Source organism: Tauraco erythrolophus, chromosome 7, assembly GCF_009769465.1.
Source record: "Tauraco erythrolophus isolate bTauEry1 chromosome 7, bTauEry1.pri, whole genome shotgun sequence".
NCBI classification, from domain to species: domain Eukaryota; kingdom Metazoa; phylum Chordata; class Aves; order Musophagiformes; family Musophagidae; genus Tauraco; species Tauraco erythrolophus.
In genome coordinates this window covers 7773167-7791211 of record NC_141471.1, presented here as the reverse complement: position 1 = coordinate 7791211, position 18045 = coordinate 7773167, and the positions used below count along the sequence as shown (strand labels likewise).

Here is an 18045-nt window from a genome sequence, read left to right as displayed (position 1 = left end):
GATGTGAAAAATCCCCAAGAATTCAGACTAATTTCCATAATAACCATTAATCGCGCAAGAAACTAAAACAAGAAGTCACATAAACTAAGAGAGAAGAAAGAAGTGGTGTTGCTTCACACAGAGAGTTCTCATCTGAATGAACTACAGCCTGAAAACTTCTCTCAAGCTCTCAATAAAGATATTGATAAAACAGCAGGGCATAAGGAATAAATAGAAATGAGAGTTATGACATCCAAAGCAGATTATACCATGCTCCCAGAATGGGGACAAGAGAACTGACATGTGAAATTGCATTCCACTAGCAAACACCATATGGTTGGAGAATAGCAAGTAGAATACCTAATTGAAAAAGTGGAGAAACAATCTGGATAACTACAAACCCCAAAGCCTAACTTTAGGTTAGAAGAGCATTAAAGACTTCAGAACAAATTTTGTAAACTGAAAATAGGAAAAGATTACAAGACAGCTTTATCAAAGGCAGCTTTTACCTAGCTAACTTGATACCCTCTGAAGTGAGGAGTTAATGAAGTCCATATCAAGATGGATAAAGTCCATATCAAGATGGATAAAGTCCCATCCCTGGAAGCATTCAAGGCCAGGTTGGATGAGGCTTTGGGCAACCTGGTGTAGTGGAGGGGTTCCCTGCCCATGGCAGGGGGGTTGGAACTAGATGATCTTTGAGGTCCCTTCCAACCCAAACCATTCTGTGACTCTATGATTCTAAGTCCAGCAAGAAATTCTGTTTGGATGCAGTATGTACCATCTAGCACGTTTTTCTTGTCTAGAAAGTCAGTTCAGTTGTTTTGTGTTTGGTTTTTTTTTTCCAATATAGAGCCAAGAAACTATCAAGAAATTAAGAAAATGAAAATTAGTCCTTTATCCTGCTCCTAGAAGTCTTTGAAGGGACTATGGAAAGAGGAGCTATTAAAATGATGTCTGACATGGGATTCAATGCCTCTCTGTAAGATCATAAGGGTAAACAGCAGGGAGGACAAACTATTTAGCCCAGAGGTTTAATGCTGGCACAAGATCAGATGGCTACAAACTGTCCACAAAGAGATCAAGGCTGGAATTTACACAAAAGGTGAGTGAATGAGGATTTTTAATATTGTTCTGATAGGAGGAGGGTAGACAAAGGGAAAATTCACCAGTGTTAACATCGTAGTTGATTAAACTGCAACAAACTCAAGAGTGCGTAGGAAGGGAGAGGACCTTCTCTGCTAGGCTGTAACATTAAAACTTGACTCCTTCCTCTCCCGCAATATCCTGAAGCTCACTCCAACTAAACTACCAAAAACCAGACAGACTAAGTATTGTAAACTAGGTACTGTAATCTTTCCCAGAATTGTACATATTACGACCACAGTAACAGTGATTTCAATGGACTTCCCTCAAGGGCAAATTTAGCATCCATGCTTCGTGAACTGACTCAGTGTCAACAGAGAAAGAACGCAAAAGTCAGCGTCCGTGATTTAAAATACTGTCGATGCAATGCTGCTCACGTTTTTCCATGCTTACGTCAGCTGAGATTGTACACGGCTTCCAGCCAGGAGACTCACTAATATCTTGCTTCCACTTGATGGCGCACTGGCACCAAAAATGATCGTACCTCCCTCTTCACTCACACAGTGAAGCTTCTGTAACTTAATGCTGCTAGTCCCTAGTCTTACCTCAGGATGAAAGAAAATTTCAGGTCCAAGGAACCTTTCATAACCGACATCTATAACAAACTTGGATTTGTTGATCGCGTTGATGCCAGTATATTGTTTGATCCATTTTCGAGGATCTCCGTCGTACTTGGCAAACTCTTTCACTATGTCAGGGCAAATGTAACAGTATTTCTCCTGTTAGGAAACACCATGCATTAAAAATTGCCAAAATAATGACTCTATCACTGAATTAAAGTTCTATCATTGAATTAAAGTATAACAGAAAACAAAAATACATGAGCGTTGTTACAGATGGAGCTGTTCAACAGATGTTCTCACCCAAACGACCACTGAAGACTCAGCCCTACAAGACGATGCACATGGTCTGATTGTTTCAGTAAGATTACACACTGATTCATCTAGATTAGGCTCAAAATGAAAACGTCACAACCGTTAGATCTGCGACAATAAGGAAGTTCAACGGCGAGTTCTCACTGTAAAAAGCTTTAAACTGAAAGAGGGGAGATTTAGATTCGATCGAAGGAAGAAATTCTTCCCTCTGAGGGTGGTGAAGCACTGGAACAGGTTGCCCAGAGAAGTTGTGGATGCCCCATCCCTGGAAGTGTTCAACATCAGGCTGGATGAGGCTTTGAGCAACTTCGCCTAGTGGAAGGTGTCCCTGCCCATGGCAGGGGGGTTGGAACTACATAATCCTTAAGGTTCCTTCCAACCCAAACCATTCTATGATGGTGGTGGATGCTCCATCCCTGGAGACGTTCAAGGCCCGGTTGGATGAGGCCCTGAGCAACCTGATCTAGTTGGAGATATCCCTGTTCCTTGCAGGGGGGTTGGACTAGATGACCTTTGAAGGTCCCTTCCAGCCCTAACGATTCTATGATTCTATGATTCTATGAAGATCAGACTCACACAATCACCCTACTGACATCACATAAGTTTATTTCTCATTATATTTAAAAGGAAATTTTAAACAAATCCAAAGCTTAAAACACTGATTTAACCTGCAGAACATATTTGCTCCCAACAGTCCAGCACGAAGGTTTTCTTCCTCTTTCTCCTTCCCCTGCACTTGACTGGATAAACCACCCGAAGCTTGTGTAATTACAATACGCTGCCTACATTTGCATTTTTAAGAGAGCCACTGGCAACTTGTTAAAGCCAAAAAATTAGCTCAAAGAGTTTTATTTATGTTTTAAGAGATAAAGAAGGGTGTACCTTTATGGCTTTTGCTGTCTCCAGAGATTGTTCAGGAGGAATTCCCACCTCCCTTTCCCTTAGGAGTTGTTGAATAAAGTAAGTAATATCTCTACCTGCAATAGGAATATGTTTGATGCAACTTCCAATTACATAGCCTTCTGCCTATGTAGGAGGAGAGGAAAAAAAAGTATTTAAGGAAAAGCCTACTGTGTATCAATAATTAACAGCAAAACCAACGTTCATTTTTACAATTGCTTTGATTTTTAATTAAAAGTAAAATCTTGAAACTGTAAAATTACTATTTAGATGTTCAATCCGCTGCAAAGTAGATATTATTTTTATTTGAAAGATCTTGATTACCACATATAAACAGATACTGATTATCTAATAGACACATAAGTGACAGACAAAAAGTCTTGCACACATTAGAAGACAAAGTCTGATCAGATGGTTCCTTTTAGGCATGATCTGAAAAGCAAACGTAACATAAATCAACCACTCATGCCCTTTTGAGAGTGAAAAACAAATAGGAAAAAGTATAAAATTTTTTAAAAGCCTCAGACAAGAAATTAAGTAGTGTCTAACGATAAACACAATAAAAACAACAAATCTATTTGCTAATTTTTTTTCAGGATGCATTTACTGAAAACACTGGTATTGCTGAGCCAACGCTATTTCTTCTCTTGCTTTTTTTACACTTTTTCAGAGTCTCATGTGGTAAATGCTGTTTCTTCCCAACATTCCCCATATGAAGAAAATACTGAGACTGGGTAAATACCAAAACGCAAGATGAAGTTACAGGGAATCAAATTTTCATTTCTAAAATAACTGCTCTTTCAAGCATACTATATGCTTCAGAAATACACAAAATGACATCAATAGAACAGGTGTCAGTATGCACAGATAATTCTGTATTTTTAACATTCTATCATAAATTATAAGGTCGTCTGAGATCGACCTTGTATATGAACATGCATTTATACAAGCTTGTAGTTGTTTCCACACAAGCAGAGTTCATTAACTTCTAAAATACAATAAAATAAACTACGAGCACACGTTGTCAGCGATACTAAAGAATCAAAATGCAAGACACCAAAAAAAACTTAGAACATCTCTTGTCAGACACTGGTGGCATGCAGGAGATCCAAAACCATGATAAGCATTACTATTAAAAAGAACTGAGATATGACACTAATGGAAGACAAAGTTTTACACAGAAATAGCCTTTAAAAGATGGCCTGATGATTCCTTACTGTGACCTTCCTATAGTCTACAAACTAAATTAATTGCATAAGTAAGTTCACATAATAAAATATATACTTTTCAAAACAATCAAGGGTGGAAAAAATCCCAAGCAACACTAAAAATTTTAAAATAAAGTTTAGTTTGACATCTCTAACTTAAACCCATAGTAAACAAACCCTGTACCTGTCCAAACCACGGATAATTTCAAACTGCATGGTGCTACATACCACAGGAATTACGTGGGTCACTCCATCACCACTATCGATGACAATTCCAGTCAGAGTACGTTCTCCAACCTGCCTTGACGTCCAAGAGGCAGCTAAGGCCAACACTGCCTACACGAGAAAGATGTTTATATTTAGAAGCAGGCAGAGTGCGCTAATTTACAATCTCAGAAAATACTGTTTCAAACATTTCGGACACGTGTATGTTGAAGACCATACATACTGCAGCGATACTGAAAGAGGAGAGATTTCGATTAGATATAAGGAAGGAATTTTTTACATTGAGGGTGGTGAGGCAGTGGAACAGGTTGCCCAGAGAAGTTGTAGATGCCCCATCCCTGGAAGTGTTCAAGGCCAGGTTGGATGAGGCTTCGGGCAACCTGGTGTAGTGGAGGATTTCTCTGCCCATGGCAGGGGGGTTGGAACTAGATGATCTTTGAGGTCCCTTCCAACCCAAACCATTCTATGATTCTATAATGCACTTTAGAAGTATATATTCACTTTGCTCACCTGAACAGCAATGTAAAGTCCTGGTATGTTAAATGATTCAAACATGATTTCTGCAAGATACTCTCTGTTTTCTGGTGTATTCAGAGGAGGCTCTGTCTGGAGGGGAAAAAAAAAAAACAATAAAGTTTTGAAAAAGCACCTCAATAGAGTCCTAACAGTTCATTCACTGATTTGCTTGGTACGTTAATGAAACTTTTAAAATTCTCAGTGCACTCAAAATAGAAAATTTCAAATGGAATTTAGTTTGAACAAAGTGATCAAAGTTTTTTTTTTAAAAAAAATCCAATCTTCAGTAGCCTGCATCGCAAAACGAACAGAATTTAGTTATAATGAAGCCTTACAGATTACTTTCCTCCTCCCTCTCCTCCCACCCTATCTCCCAGTTGCTGAAGAAATAAAAGACATATACAGAGAAAAATCCTCCAACAGAGATACTTGTGCTTGGAACATTATTTAGTTTTCCTCTTACAAAAATATTTTCTTACTCGGTCTCATTAACTCACCATTAAAAAATAGTGATCCTCAGGTTCAGCTCGTAGGTATTTAAAAATGACCTGCTCCATGAATCTCTCCATGAGGTCCCAGTCTTCAACAATCCCATGTCGTATAGGCCACTGAAGCAAGAAAACTTGTCAACACTCTAGACCATACAAGGATAAACAAACCCAGAAATAGGAACAGCCTAAATCCCCAAACCTTTACATCTTCTGCAAGAATGAAACATCTCATCTCGTGTTTACCTTATCAAATCCTCCACTCTAATTTCAATTTAGAGGCACTATTTGAGGTCATCTCCTGCTCCCAGGTACTTCAAATTGTGATTATCTTGCAGGACTAGAAGCCAGAATCCAGATTCTGTTTTTAATACTGCTACGGCTCTATTGCGGCACTGTGTTTTAATCTCTTTTTGTATAAATTTTCTCATTTATAAAGTTAAGAATATACTTGGCTTCAATATGCCTTCCGATCTATAAAAAGAAATAAAGACCATATAGGCTATATATTTTTCCACGAAAATTCTGGCAGGGATAATGTTTACATTTTATTCAATGTTAAGAACACAGCTGACATTTAAGCATTACAGTAGGATGTATAAAATATGATTTTTTTTCCACATAATTCATAAGCCAGTAACATTTTGTAAGTACAAGAAGTCCTTTAGTAGGATATGGAAAATATGATATGCAGAAAAGCTGCATTGACGACAGCTTTCCACAAAACAATTGTGATATTCCCTGAAGCAAAAGTACCCAACACATTGCCCAGTCCATATGCCATGCTAAGAGGATACACTTTTAGCAAGAATTTAAATATTTTGTGTTTACGACTATCTTAATAGCTAATAATTTTGCAAGCTGAACAGCTGCACTGTATCAACAGATACTTACACAAGGGTTCAAGCACCAATCACACAGGACAGCACTAGTAAAACATACATTTACAAAAAGGTAAAGCCATGAACCAAATCATGCAGTCCACAAAAAACCAAACATGTGTTTTAAACAACTATCAAAAAGTCCTAGAACACTACACAATAAAAATGTGAAACTTTGGAAAGACTTCTTGACAATACCCAATGTTTACCTTTGTAGCATAGGTAGGTTTATCTATGGCTTCATCTCCTATGAAAAAGTCCAGATCATCAACGCCTTTCATGACCCTCCTCTGAGCCTGGTCACCTACTTTGGCTGATTCTCGGATTGCAATACCTTAAAACAAAATCCAAACAAATCAAAACAAAATTAACACAGCTAAATACCAAGCCATGAATATTTATTTACTTAAATATTATTTTCCAGAAATAAAAATTGGGATATAGAAAGCATAGTTTCCAGAAAGTAGAAATTATGTAAGCAATCTACTGACAAGACAATATAGCAGAGATCATTCTCACTGCCTCACACAGTACTCTGGTCACTCATCCCTACTTAATGTAAATAACAGCTCAGAAAATCTAAAAAAAATGTATTCATTTACAGACTACAGCAGGCACTAAACTTGCCCAAGTGCAGCATTCCACTGGAGATACTCTTTAAGCCAGTAAACAACATGATTTTCTGAGTTTCAACTCTAGAATTAAGAGAAAGAGTGCAGGAGGAGAAAATAAACTATGTACTTCAGAAGCAAGTATCGGAGTCATTATCCTGGTTGGCGAAAAAGAGGAAGAGGGTAGGGGAGAAATCAATTTGCAGTGCTTCAGAGAAATCTTTGGAGACTCTTATGCTCCCCATTAGCAGGCTGCAACTATCACTAAAATTATTAGATGATGGCTGCTATAGGCAAGAAGATGAGACAGCAAAAAAGAAACCCAACAAATCTGGGGCAAACTATAAAAAAAATGGAATAAAGTACTCTTAAAACATAACCTTATTTATACACAGCTTTCTTTTAATAGGTCACAATCAGGATCTAAGTAACACACAGTACAAAACACAGAGTAGACGGGCATCACCCACAAATGCGCCAAACACTATCAGCACCAAAAATTACTGACAGGCAAACAACTCTTTTGGAAATACACCTGTGCCCCAGTGAGTTTATAGTTTTATAAAACAGAATTTATAACAAATTCACAGAAAACTCTTTCTATCCCACTTCTTTAATGTAAGATGTTTACACTTCTACCAGTGGTTTAAGTTGGAATTTCTTATAATACTTAAAATAGTTAAACTATAACAAGCACTGCAGCTACATCTGGTAAAGGCATGTCCCCCTCCACCTCTTTGGCCCCCGATTACCATCATTATTTTGTTATCTTTATACCTTCTCCTGTGAGTAGCTACAAGGCAGTCTACATGCATTAATAAGTAGCTAATTGACAGAGTTCATAAAAAGTAAAAGGCAGTGTTTAACATAATTGGAGATAACCATGAGATAATAGATGCCATTATAGATGTAAATACATAGTCAGTGCTACTATTTAAAAGTTTCTCTCAAATGCTGTCTATTATAAGATGACAATTAAAATCAAGAACACCAGAAAGGTATAATATTTTAAACAACAAAAAAAATTTAAAAACTAAATCTGCTTGACAAAAGCATGTTAAATAGGTGAAGCCATTTTAATTGGTAAACATGTACCCAAGAAGAACATTTTCTAATCAGAACAACTTTTTTGAATATTAAACTGTCTACAGTCCCAGACAATGTAAATAAGGCAGACACCACCTGCACTTTAGTACTTAATTTGATTGGAAGCCTTCCCCAGATTAGCCGGGCAGTAACCATGGCGTCAGGTAGACAGGAGGTAAATTGCATTCTGCCTACTCAAGAGTCCTGGCAGAAAAATAATGGGAGATAAAAAGGAAATTGGACTGGAGTTCTCTTCATCTTTGTCATAGCAACCAAGAGCTGATTTAATGAGCAACAGTCCTAGCTAACTGCAAACAAGGAGTTGTGTTTAGCTACATTCTAGCCAAAGATGCTAACGCAATGAGTATCACTTCCCAGATGGACCAGAGACTATGATGGCTGAGCTGGGAGTTGGAAAGCATGTCATTTACTCATGAAAGTGCTCAGGGATAGAGGTATATATTAGAATTTGGAAGGACAAAAAATAACTTACATGATGGGATAATGAACTGAGGTTCTGTATTTCCTGCATAGCCAAGTTTTGTATACCTAGAAAAAGAACAATCACAAGGTCATTAGATGCACTTAGATGTAAAAAAAAAAAAAAAAGAAAAAATACTTTCAATTCACTACACTTCTTACAGCAAAGGACAAACAATTACATACCACATCTACATTTTCTGGGTTATGCTTTCAAGTGTCATCCTGCTGAGAAGAAAACTCAGAAGTGGTAAATATTTTAGGTGTAATTTATTTTTCAGACACCTTCAGCTTACAAATTTCTGTAGTGTTTTTTCTGAACTGTGAAGTCTGAAAACCCCGCTCTTGCTTTCTCCATCTTTTTGACCAGCTAGGATAAAAGATAGGCAGGCCACATTCCACCCTTTGGTAAAAAAAGGACAGCGCAGACCTTACCTTTCAGAAAGCTACCATGACCAAAGATGTCATTAGACTTTGCATATTCGTTCAATATTGTCAAATACAGAAAAAAAAAAACACGCGTGCCTTAAGTACAAACCACAGTTCAGAACTCTAGTTGCAATTCCAATAGAATTCCCTTTCATGTCTTGCACAAACCTGTGCAAAGCACTCGCTTTGTCACAGGTATAGTATCTGTGTGTTATTATATACATACTACACCAAAGTAAGCATGCATTGATAAAATGCTTTAGAAATAGGCAGCAGATGGTATGAAGCATTGTATGTCTCTTTCAATTTAATATCTATTTTAACAAGTAAAGGAGTAAGAGAAAAACGAAACTGGTAACTCAGCGATGAAAAAAAAAAGAAAAGGGATATTCACACAAAACCTAAAATCTCTGCATGATGTTACTGGCTGCAAGCTAGTTCAGGTCTTTAGCAACCAGAAATAATTAGCATCCCAGACTACGAAAAACAGCTCTAATTCCTGGGGGCGGGGAGAAATTCGAAGCAGTTTCCAAAAAACAAAAGAAAGGAAAAAAACAACAAAACGAATTGAATGGGTGCAGAAACTGAAGTCTTTCTCTAACATTGTCATTAGATCAGAATAGAATTATAATAATAGCATGATTTGAGGGAAATTAACATTATTCACGTCCTTTTTTTTTTTTTTTTTTAACCGTGAAAATTTAAAGCCATGACATTCTTAAATGAGACCAATCACAATCTAGGTCCTAAAGGGAATTTCGGATCTTTGCCTACGTCCTACTCTCAATATTTGCAAACAATATTCTGCCATCACTAAAGCAGAGGGTTGCTTCTTCATTAACAGCTTGAACAGTAAGTTCCCCTTTATGGGAAACACTCATTAAGAGTCAGTTTGCTTAGATAAAGGAATTAAATCAAAACTGAATTAGCAACGACCTTGGAATTTAAATATTATATTTTCAACATCTCTTCAAAGCTATAGCTTCAATGGACTTCAAATAATAGTTAAAAAAGATGTTTTCCCCAAGGCTAAAAAGGCAAGGACTGTGTTTAGGGGGCAAGGGTTTGTTGTATTTTTAATCATCATTATATGGGCATATGCTTTCAGTCTAACCCAAAATGTTTATGCATACTTTCTGCAGCTCTCAAAAAATATAATCAGGACATTAAATTAGACTGACTTGTAAAGAAGTCCATTACCAATAAGAGTTCTTTTTATTATTATTATTGCATAGTTTCTTCACATTTTAGAACGAGGCCTACCTAGGGAATACTGTTATAACAAGCAACAACAGGAGTTACACTGGGATTTAAGACGCATTACAGGATAATACTACTTCATTTCTCCTGCTGAAATGAGTTTTGCTCAAATGCACATAAGCAAGGACCAAGGAAACCATTGCTGGATTCAAGATTCAGGAGACCCAGTTCTAAGAAATGGCAATCAGGCATGGAAACAGCCCTTCAAGCCCCAGTGACAAACAAAGTCAATATATACATATACACACATATACCTAAGCATGTATATATATATATGTATATGTACTTCTAATACAATTTTATAAATGTGTAGGTATATATATATTAAAAAAAATAAAAACGTTCCCGCAATATAACTAGAACTCATTTCTTAAACTAAACTCTGCCAAGAGATCAGTTCAGGTTGCCATCTTTTCACCCTTTACACATATGCTAAACTCACATCCTCTCAAAGTCAACTTGGTCTATCAGTTTCCAGTAGTTTTACCTTCCCTCTCAAGTAAGGACCAGATCCCCCTACTAGAACTTAAAAGGTTACCAAAAGCTCAATATTTTACAGATTTATTTTTTCACTAGGTGAATTAATCCCAGTTAAAACTACAGGGTAAGCTTATATCTCAGTATCAGTTCTCTTCAAAGAACACATCTCACAAGATAACATCTGGAAAGATTTCTTTTGCGTACAATTAACCCATGAAGGCATGAAGGATTAATACTATAACTATGAGAATAACTAAATTCTCAGTTCAATGTTGAAGCAAGGAAGTACAACAGAAAATGCTGTTAAAAAAAAAGTCTAATTAGGATCAAACAAGAGATGAACTTGAACAAGCAGCTGTATTTCAGGTGTTTCGACAAAATCAAACGGAATGGAAACTCAAAGTACTCTCAAAACCATTGAGGAAGAGAAGGAACAGAGATGACGTGGTTGTGCTGCCCGTTCTTACCCGGTAGCCTGTTCAATCAGGACATGGCAGACTTGGTCTAAGACTTTTCTTCTGCCCAACAGGACCAGAACACATTCCACCTTCCAGAGCCATACCCAAGAGTACATTAAAGTGTTTGGGTGACCCAATTCCAGGACTTCCTACAGAGATTGTTCCCTTTTATACAAGATATTTAAATATTCATTGACCTGAAAGGCTCTGGACTTAAACAGTTAGAGAGGTTACCTGGTCTCCAGTCCCTTCTCCAATGAATATTTAAGCATCTAAAACACGGTTTTCTTTCTCCTGGGTTACAGCCTAGCAGACTAATGGTAATGCAACATCTTGTGATCTGTAAATTGCAGAGACAGTTGTAGGGAATGTGTAGATAATCAGTATTCCAACTTAATTTCATTAAAAGTAGCAGATTTATTGCCAGTGAGATAGGAACCTACTGGAAATCCTCCAAAATATAGGATACTGGAGACTGCATTAAAGATTCGTAGAAAACTCATCCAATAAACTAAGGCTATGTTATGGAAGGGGATTTGAAGAGACTATTCCTTAAAAAAAAAAAATCATCTGAAAATTATATATTGTTGAAACAAGCAGTTTATAAAAATAAAGATCGTTCTCTAGTACATCCTGGTTTTCCTAGGGGATTATATAGTACACGCACCAGTTTCACTAGCTTTTGCCTGAGGAATGACAAGTCCTAAACCCCTTCTTTTCTGAGGTCCTACCATGAAGAAATGGAAAAAGTTACGTAGAAAAATGACTGCAAAGATGTACAAATGGATTGAACTCGGAAGCAGATACTGCACCCTCGACCATTTTGAAGAGTGGGGATGTATTCTGGAAAATTCTTACTGAAGCATGACAACAACATAATCCAGGCACACAAAATCACAAACTCAGGCAACTGCTTTATCCACCTCAAAATACAAGACATTCAATTTTTTTCTCTGGACAAGTATGCAAAAGACTAAAGCCCAGCTGTGAACACTTTAGCATTTCCTCAATTTCTATTGCTTTTTGGTTTATATCTTTAAAACAATGTGTTACATCCACAAAAAAAAAAAAGCGCTATGAAGTGATAGCTATGAAGCGACTGAAAACAGCAAAATGCTTTAAGAAAGTCCTGTAAATAAACAAAAAGTAACCTCTGTAAAGAACACCTCTGACAGCTAAGATGCTAAATAACTCACAGTTACTACTGCCACAACACCCGTGATGCAGTGCCGCCACAAACAGACTGCATTATCATTATTACAGACGTGCCTGAGAAACTCACAAGCTTTTCATAAAGATCATAGAATCAATCACAGAATCATTAAGGTTGGAAAGGACCTCTAAGATCAAGTCCAACCGTCAACCCAATACCACCATGCCCACTAAACCATGTCTTGAAGTGCTACATCTACACGTCTTTTGAACTCTTCCAGGGATGGTGACTCCATCACATCCATGGGCAACCTGTTCCAATGTTTGACCACTCTTTTGGTAAAGAAATTTTTCCCAATATCCAATCTAAACCTCCCCTGGCACAACTTGAGACTGTTTCCTCTCATCCTAACACTAGCTACCTGGGATAAGAGACCAACATCCACCTCACTACAACCTCCTTTCAGGTAGTTGTTGGGAGCGATAAGGTTTCCCCTGAGCCTCCTTTTCTCCAGGCTAAACAATCCCAGTTCGCTCAGCTGCTCCTCATAAAACTTGTGCTCCAGACCCTTCACCAGCTTAACAGCCCTTCTCTGGACACGCTCTGGTACCTCAGTGTCTTTCTTGCAGTGAGGGGCCCAAAACTGAACACAGCATTCGAGGTGTGGCCTCACCAGTGCTGAGTGCAGGGTGACGATCCCTGCCCTAGTCCTGCTGGCCACACTATTTCTGTTACAAGCCTGGATGCTGTTGTCCATCTTGGCCATCTGGGCACACTGCTGGCTCATGTTCAGCCAGCTGTCAACCAGCACCTCCAGGTCCTTTTCTGCCAGGCAGCTTTGCAGCCACTCTCCCCCAAGCCTGTAGCGATGCACGGGGTTGTTGTGACTCAAGTGCAGGACCCAGCACGCAGCTTTGTTGAACCTCATGCAATTGGCCTTGGCCCATCAACCCAGCCTGTTCAGACCCCTCTGCAGAGCCTTCCTACCTCCAAGCAGATCAACACTCCCGTCCAACTTGGTGTCATCTGCATACTTACTCAGGGAGCACTCAACCCCCTCATCCAGATCATTAAAGATATTAAACAAGACTGGCCCCAGAACCAAGCCCTGGGGAACACCACTTGTGACCGGCCGCCAAAGGGATTCAACTCCATTCACCACAGCTCTCTGGGCTCGGTCATCCAGCCAGTTTTTTACCCAGCGAAGAGGGTAAGGCACTTTTGAAATGAAGGAGAATATGGTGAAGGAATGGGAAAGAAGAAAGAAGAGATGAAGGAGGAAATACCAAACTGAAAAAAATCTATTCTGTCTGCTCAATTCACCCAAGAGCACCAGCAGCCACTGTAAGAATAAAGTGTGCATTAGAGCCATTGCTTTTTTAAGAGAGTCTAGCACTTTACGGGTCTGAAGCTTGTGATTATAAACAACAGTTAATTAACTCAGGCTCCTTAGACCCAGAGCAGCAATTACAATAATGCTTGTTCACAAGTCTCACATGCAAAGAGCAGAGGTAATACTTGGCTAAAGCAAATCATTCAGCATCAGAAGTATAATGGGGGGGCGGGGAGGGAAAGAACATGGTCTGAGGTTCCAGCTACCTTTAATAACCCAGCAACAACAAAAAACATCCTAAGCTTCAAGTTTTCAGACAAGTCCAGCTCACTTCTCCCAGAAATCAGTATTTACCTCTATGCTAGTCAATAAGACTTTGCACAACTAATCTTTCTTTACTAAAAGAAAAATGGAGCGACTTCAATAACAACCACCCAAAATAGAAATATTCCTCAGTGCCTGCAAACACAAACACTGAAGAAGAGAGAGGTATTTTAAGACACCTTTGTTTCACACACCCACCTACTAGCGTTCTGATGTCCCACAGCTAAATGCCAGTTAATAAAACTAGTTATGAAGTTTAAATCTACTTAAAACAGCAACATCAAAACAGCCTGATAGTCCTAAGAAACTAAAAATAGCATGCCCTTATCCACAAAAAGACTGACAGCAATGTGTAAACTGATCACGAGGCATACTTCATGCAAAGAAAATGAAGACGTAGTGCATCAAAATTGAAGTAGGACAAGTCACTTGCAAACACTAATGGAAAAGGTGATAGTAAATTATCACCACTTTCTGCAAAATTTGTGAATAAAGAGCGAGTAGTTTATGGCAAAGAAAGTTCAAGGCATATATCCCATAGAGAAAAAGAATGTTATCCTGTCCTGTTATGACAATATGTTTCTCACTGAAGGTACATACCTATTTTCTGTACACCTGTTGCTGATTTTTTTCTGAGAAACTCCAGCATTTTACATGACTGAGGCTATAGCTGCAAACAACAGCAAATTAAACCAGGCACCTTACGCACAAAACAACAAGAGTCTTTTCACCAACTTCTTAAATCCCCTTACACAAAAAGAAGAGGGATTAGTGCCTGGACAAAGCACCTCATTCAGAACTACAGATGTAAGTAGAAAAGTGTATTTTATATACATAATGTTCCACAGTGCATGTCTGCATATACCTTTTCCTTTCCACTATGCTCTTCCAAGTTTTTCATCTGAAAGCCCTTTCATGAATAATTTGAATGAATTGTTTGAAGCTTGTAACCCAAAGTAGATTCATTCTAACAATAAGAAGGTTTTCAGCCCACACAGAGGAAAATTCGAGAGACTGCATATCAGTGAGTCAAGCTACTTCTTCTGGCTGCTTTGGTTCAGACTTTTATTTCTGCTTGAATTCTGCCAGATTACTTGAGATTCGATAATCTCATTGCTGAAAAGTCTTCCACATTTGAGTGCCCTGCAGCGATGCCAAGCGTAAGTCCCATCAGCAGAGACACCATGTTGCCTCCTGTGAATTAAAATCATTTGGAGGCACGGAAACACGAAGTCGTATCATTTGAGGACTATCCGATCCCTTCCTGAAACAAACGGATATACTCACTCCTACACACAAACTCCACCAGTTTTTCCCCACACAAGCACTAAACAGACTTTGGAAATTCTACTTAAATTTATCTGAAAGGACACGGTAAATACTTTTCTGTCCTTATTTCTTTTGTACAACTGTTAGCCAACAACATCCACTGCTAGTGCAACAACGGAATCACTCCACAAACTGAGAGCAAAGGAGGTCTCCTGCAAGACACAGACATTGCATTTAATGTATTTTCTGGATTTTGCAGTTTATACGGTAGCCTTTTAAAGGATTCACCTAGAGCTCTCATTTCTTTCCTTGAAAAACTCTTCAAAACTGTCAAGTAACATTCCTATAACACCAACAATTCTGTGCAGAACAGATATTTAAAATATCTTCAGCAAATAAACAGAAGGAACCTGGGAAGCTACCAAGGAATATCTAATGCACAGGTAGAATTACATGCAAGACAGAATCCAGTCTCTATCCTACTCCCAAAGTTTCCAGCTATGGAATCCAGTATTCTCCACTGAGGGGATAGAGCTGATTTCTGGTAAGATAAACAGAAACAGGGCAAGAGACTTGTGAAAGTTTTGTGACGGTGTAATAAAGACATATTTCAAAATACGAAAAACTTTTTCGGGAGAAGGCAGTGTGAGACCACACCACTGAAAAGTGCTTCCTCTGGTTACCTTGGGGTTTGGGGTTTTTGTTTGTTTGGTTGGTTTGGGTTTATTTTAAGATGTCTCAATTTTGGAAATTTTAAAGGTAACTTTCCAAGCACTAAATAAATAAAAACAGTGCTGCAACTTCACTGCAGAGGAAAAGTCTATTATTGCAATAAACTGATGCAATCGATGACACAGGCACAGCCTGACAAGTAAATCTATTGGCTGAATAGTTACTCATGGACTGGCATCTCCTCTCCTCCTCGGAGCTGTCCGTAACTGCTGGGCCAAAGGAAAGATATTAGCAAGAGCACACCACATATTCAGCATCACCTTCGTTACAGCTGCCTCTGATGCCTCCCATTCCCTCCTGAGGCATAGCAGAACTAGTCTATCAGTTAAGAAATGGGTCTTCTCTAGCCACAGACAGGTAGAAAAGACTTGCTCCTGAAACACCTCCCGAGCATAGCCTCTGCAATTTAGATTCACTTTAGTCCTCAAAGACTTGAGTTACGAAACTGGTGGTTTGGCTAAATGTAGGATAAATCTTACACCGATTTGACAGAGGTCAAGAAGGGATGACCTAATGACCAAGAAACACCACTGGTATGGCCAGCTCTCATCTCATTGCTGGCTGGAGGCAATACCTGGAAAGGTTCGGGAAGATGTATCCGCTGTCTAGAGGCACAGCCAGATGCAATCCAGCAAACCCACGGCGGTCCCAGAGCTGGGCACGAAAGAGACACCACAGCCCAGCAGGAACACCTCACCTGCCCCTGGACCACAGCCAGTGCCGGTTCACAGCTCCCAGGCAGCCGTTTGAAAAAAGCCATCTTCAATTTTAGCATTTTAATTATGCAACAGTTTAAAGTCAGAGAACACGAGCAAAAATCGGACCCAAGAGGAGAAAAAGGCACACAGAAACACACCACCCGCGGAGGCACGCAGCCCGCCCAGGGCTCACGGCTGGGACACGGCAGGACAGCCCCGCTCCCAGTTCCCACTGAGGGAGGAAGGGCAGGAGGAGGAGGAGGAGGAGGAGGAGGTTACTCGGCGGAGGGCGGTGGGCAGCAGCAGCCGCCCCAGCGGCGGAGCGGCCCGGAGCGGGGAGAGACCCTCCGGCCCGGGGGCGACAGGCTGAGAAGGGACCGGGACACACGGCGAGAGCTCGGACCCGGGAGAGGCGAAGGGACTCCCCGCTGAGGGCCCTCACCGGCGGCGGGAGGCGGCTGCGGGCCGCCGGCACGGCGGGGACACCCCCCTGCTTCCCAGACAGGGGACCGGCAGCGCCGGCCCCCCTCCTCCCCGCACTCACCCGGTGCCTCCGTCTATCACGCACGGGGGCAGGTAGCTCGCCATGCTGGGGAGCCGGTGCCGCGGGCCCTACGCGGCCCTACGCCGCCCTGCAGGCCGCCGCCGGCTGCCCCGGCGCGGCGCGGCCGCACTGCACCGGCAGCGGCGGGGCGGCGGGCACCATGCAGCCGCCGCTCAGCGCCGCCCCGGCGCGCGTGCGCGGCCCGCCGCCGCCACGTGACGCGGCCCCCGCCGCCGCCCGCCCCCGCCGCTCGCGGGACGCCATGTTGGGGGAGGGCAGCGCGGGGCTGCGAGCGGCTGCGGGTCGCTGTTACGGGCTCTGGAGGCGGGTGGGGAAGCGTGTCCGAGGCCGAGCCTGTCAGCAGGGTCATGGGCTGGCTCTGGGCTTGGCGCTGTGCTCCCCTTCCTGCTGCGTGAGGGGCGCTCGGTCGTCGGGGCTGGTGCCTGCGAGGACGCGCGGGCCGAGAGGGGTTTCCTCAGGTAAAAAGCTGCCCTCAAGCCATGTGTGACCGCAAAGGATACGGTTCGTGTGGGGGGGAGAAAGGGTTCGCCACCCCTCAGCAAGCACTGCTGCCCTTCAGAGCAAGAGTTGTCACACAGTTCACGTTCCAGTGACGGTGGGGTTTGCCCCAGGAAAAAAACACCAACATTGGGTCAGTCAATCGTAAAAAGCAACAAGCTGTGCTTCTGGGCGCAGGTGGCCACGCTACAGCCCGCACATCCTCTGGGTTGGCTGTAAACAGGCCCGGAATACAACATATTAGTACACTTACAGTGCTTTTAAAAAAATAGGCTGCAACAAACATCACCTGCAAAGTTGTTGATGCCTAATTTACATACGGGATAATGATGTCTCATATGTGACTCAGCCCCGGTCACACTGCGAGTGTGTGGCAACGCCAGAAATAGACCCTGCAGCTGCCCGGGCCCAAGCGTGAACCACGAGAACAAGTGTGTTTCCTATGAGGGTG

The 18045-nt window shown here is 40.9% G+C and overlaps 1 protein-coding gene across 4 annotated transcripts in view; it reads right to left on the bottom strand.

Annotated features, from left to right (window-relative positions):
• ACTR3B (actin related protein 3B) overlaps positions 1 to 17138 on the bottom strand; it is a 28705-nt gene extending 11567 nt beyond the window's left edge. For all 4 annotated transcript variants that reach the window (XM_086614320.1, XM_086614322.1, XM_086614323.1 and 1 more), the window contains exons 1-8: positions 17076 to 17138; positions 8409 to 8464; positions 6428 to 6552; positions 5347 to 5457; positions 4844 to 4939; positions 4337 to 4444; positions 2883 to 3026; positions 1671 to 1844 (exon numbers count right to left, since the gene is read on the bottom strand). In XM_086614320.1, the coding sequence (XP_086470446.1) occupies positions 1671 to 1844; positions 2883 to 3026; positions 4337 to 4444; positions 4844 to 4939; positions 5347 to 5457; positions 6428 to 6552; positions 8409 to 8464; positions 17076 to 17119 (858 nt within the window). In that variant the 5' untranslated portion in view covers positions 17120 to 17138. The remainder of the gene's footprint in view (positions 1 to 1670; positions 1845 to 2882; positions 3027 to 4336; positions 4445 to 4843; positions 4940 to 5346; positions 5458 to 6427; positions 6553 to 8408; positions 8465 to 17075) is intronic.
• Between the last annotated feature and the right edge of the window lie 907 nt (positions 17139 to 18045).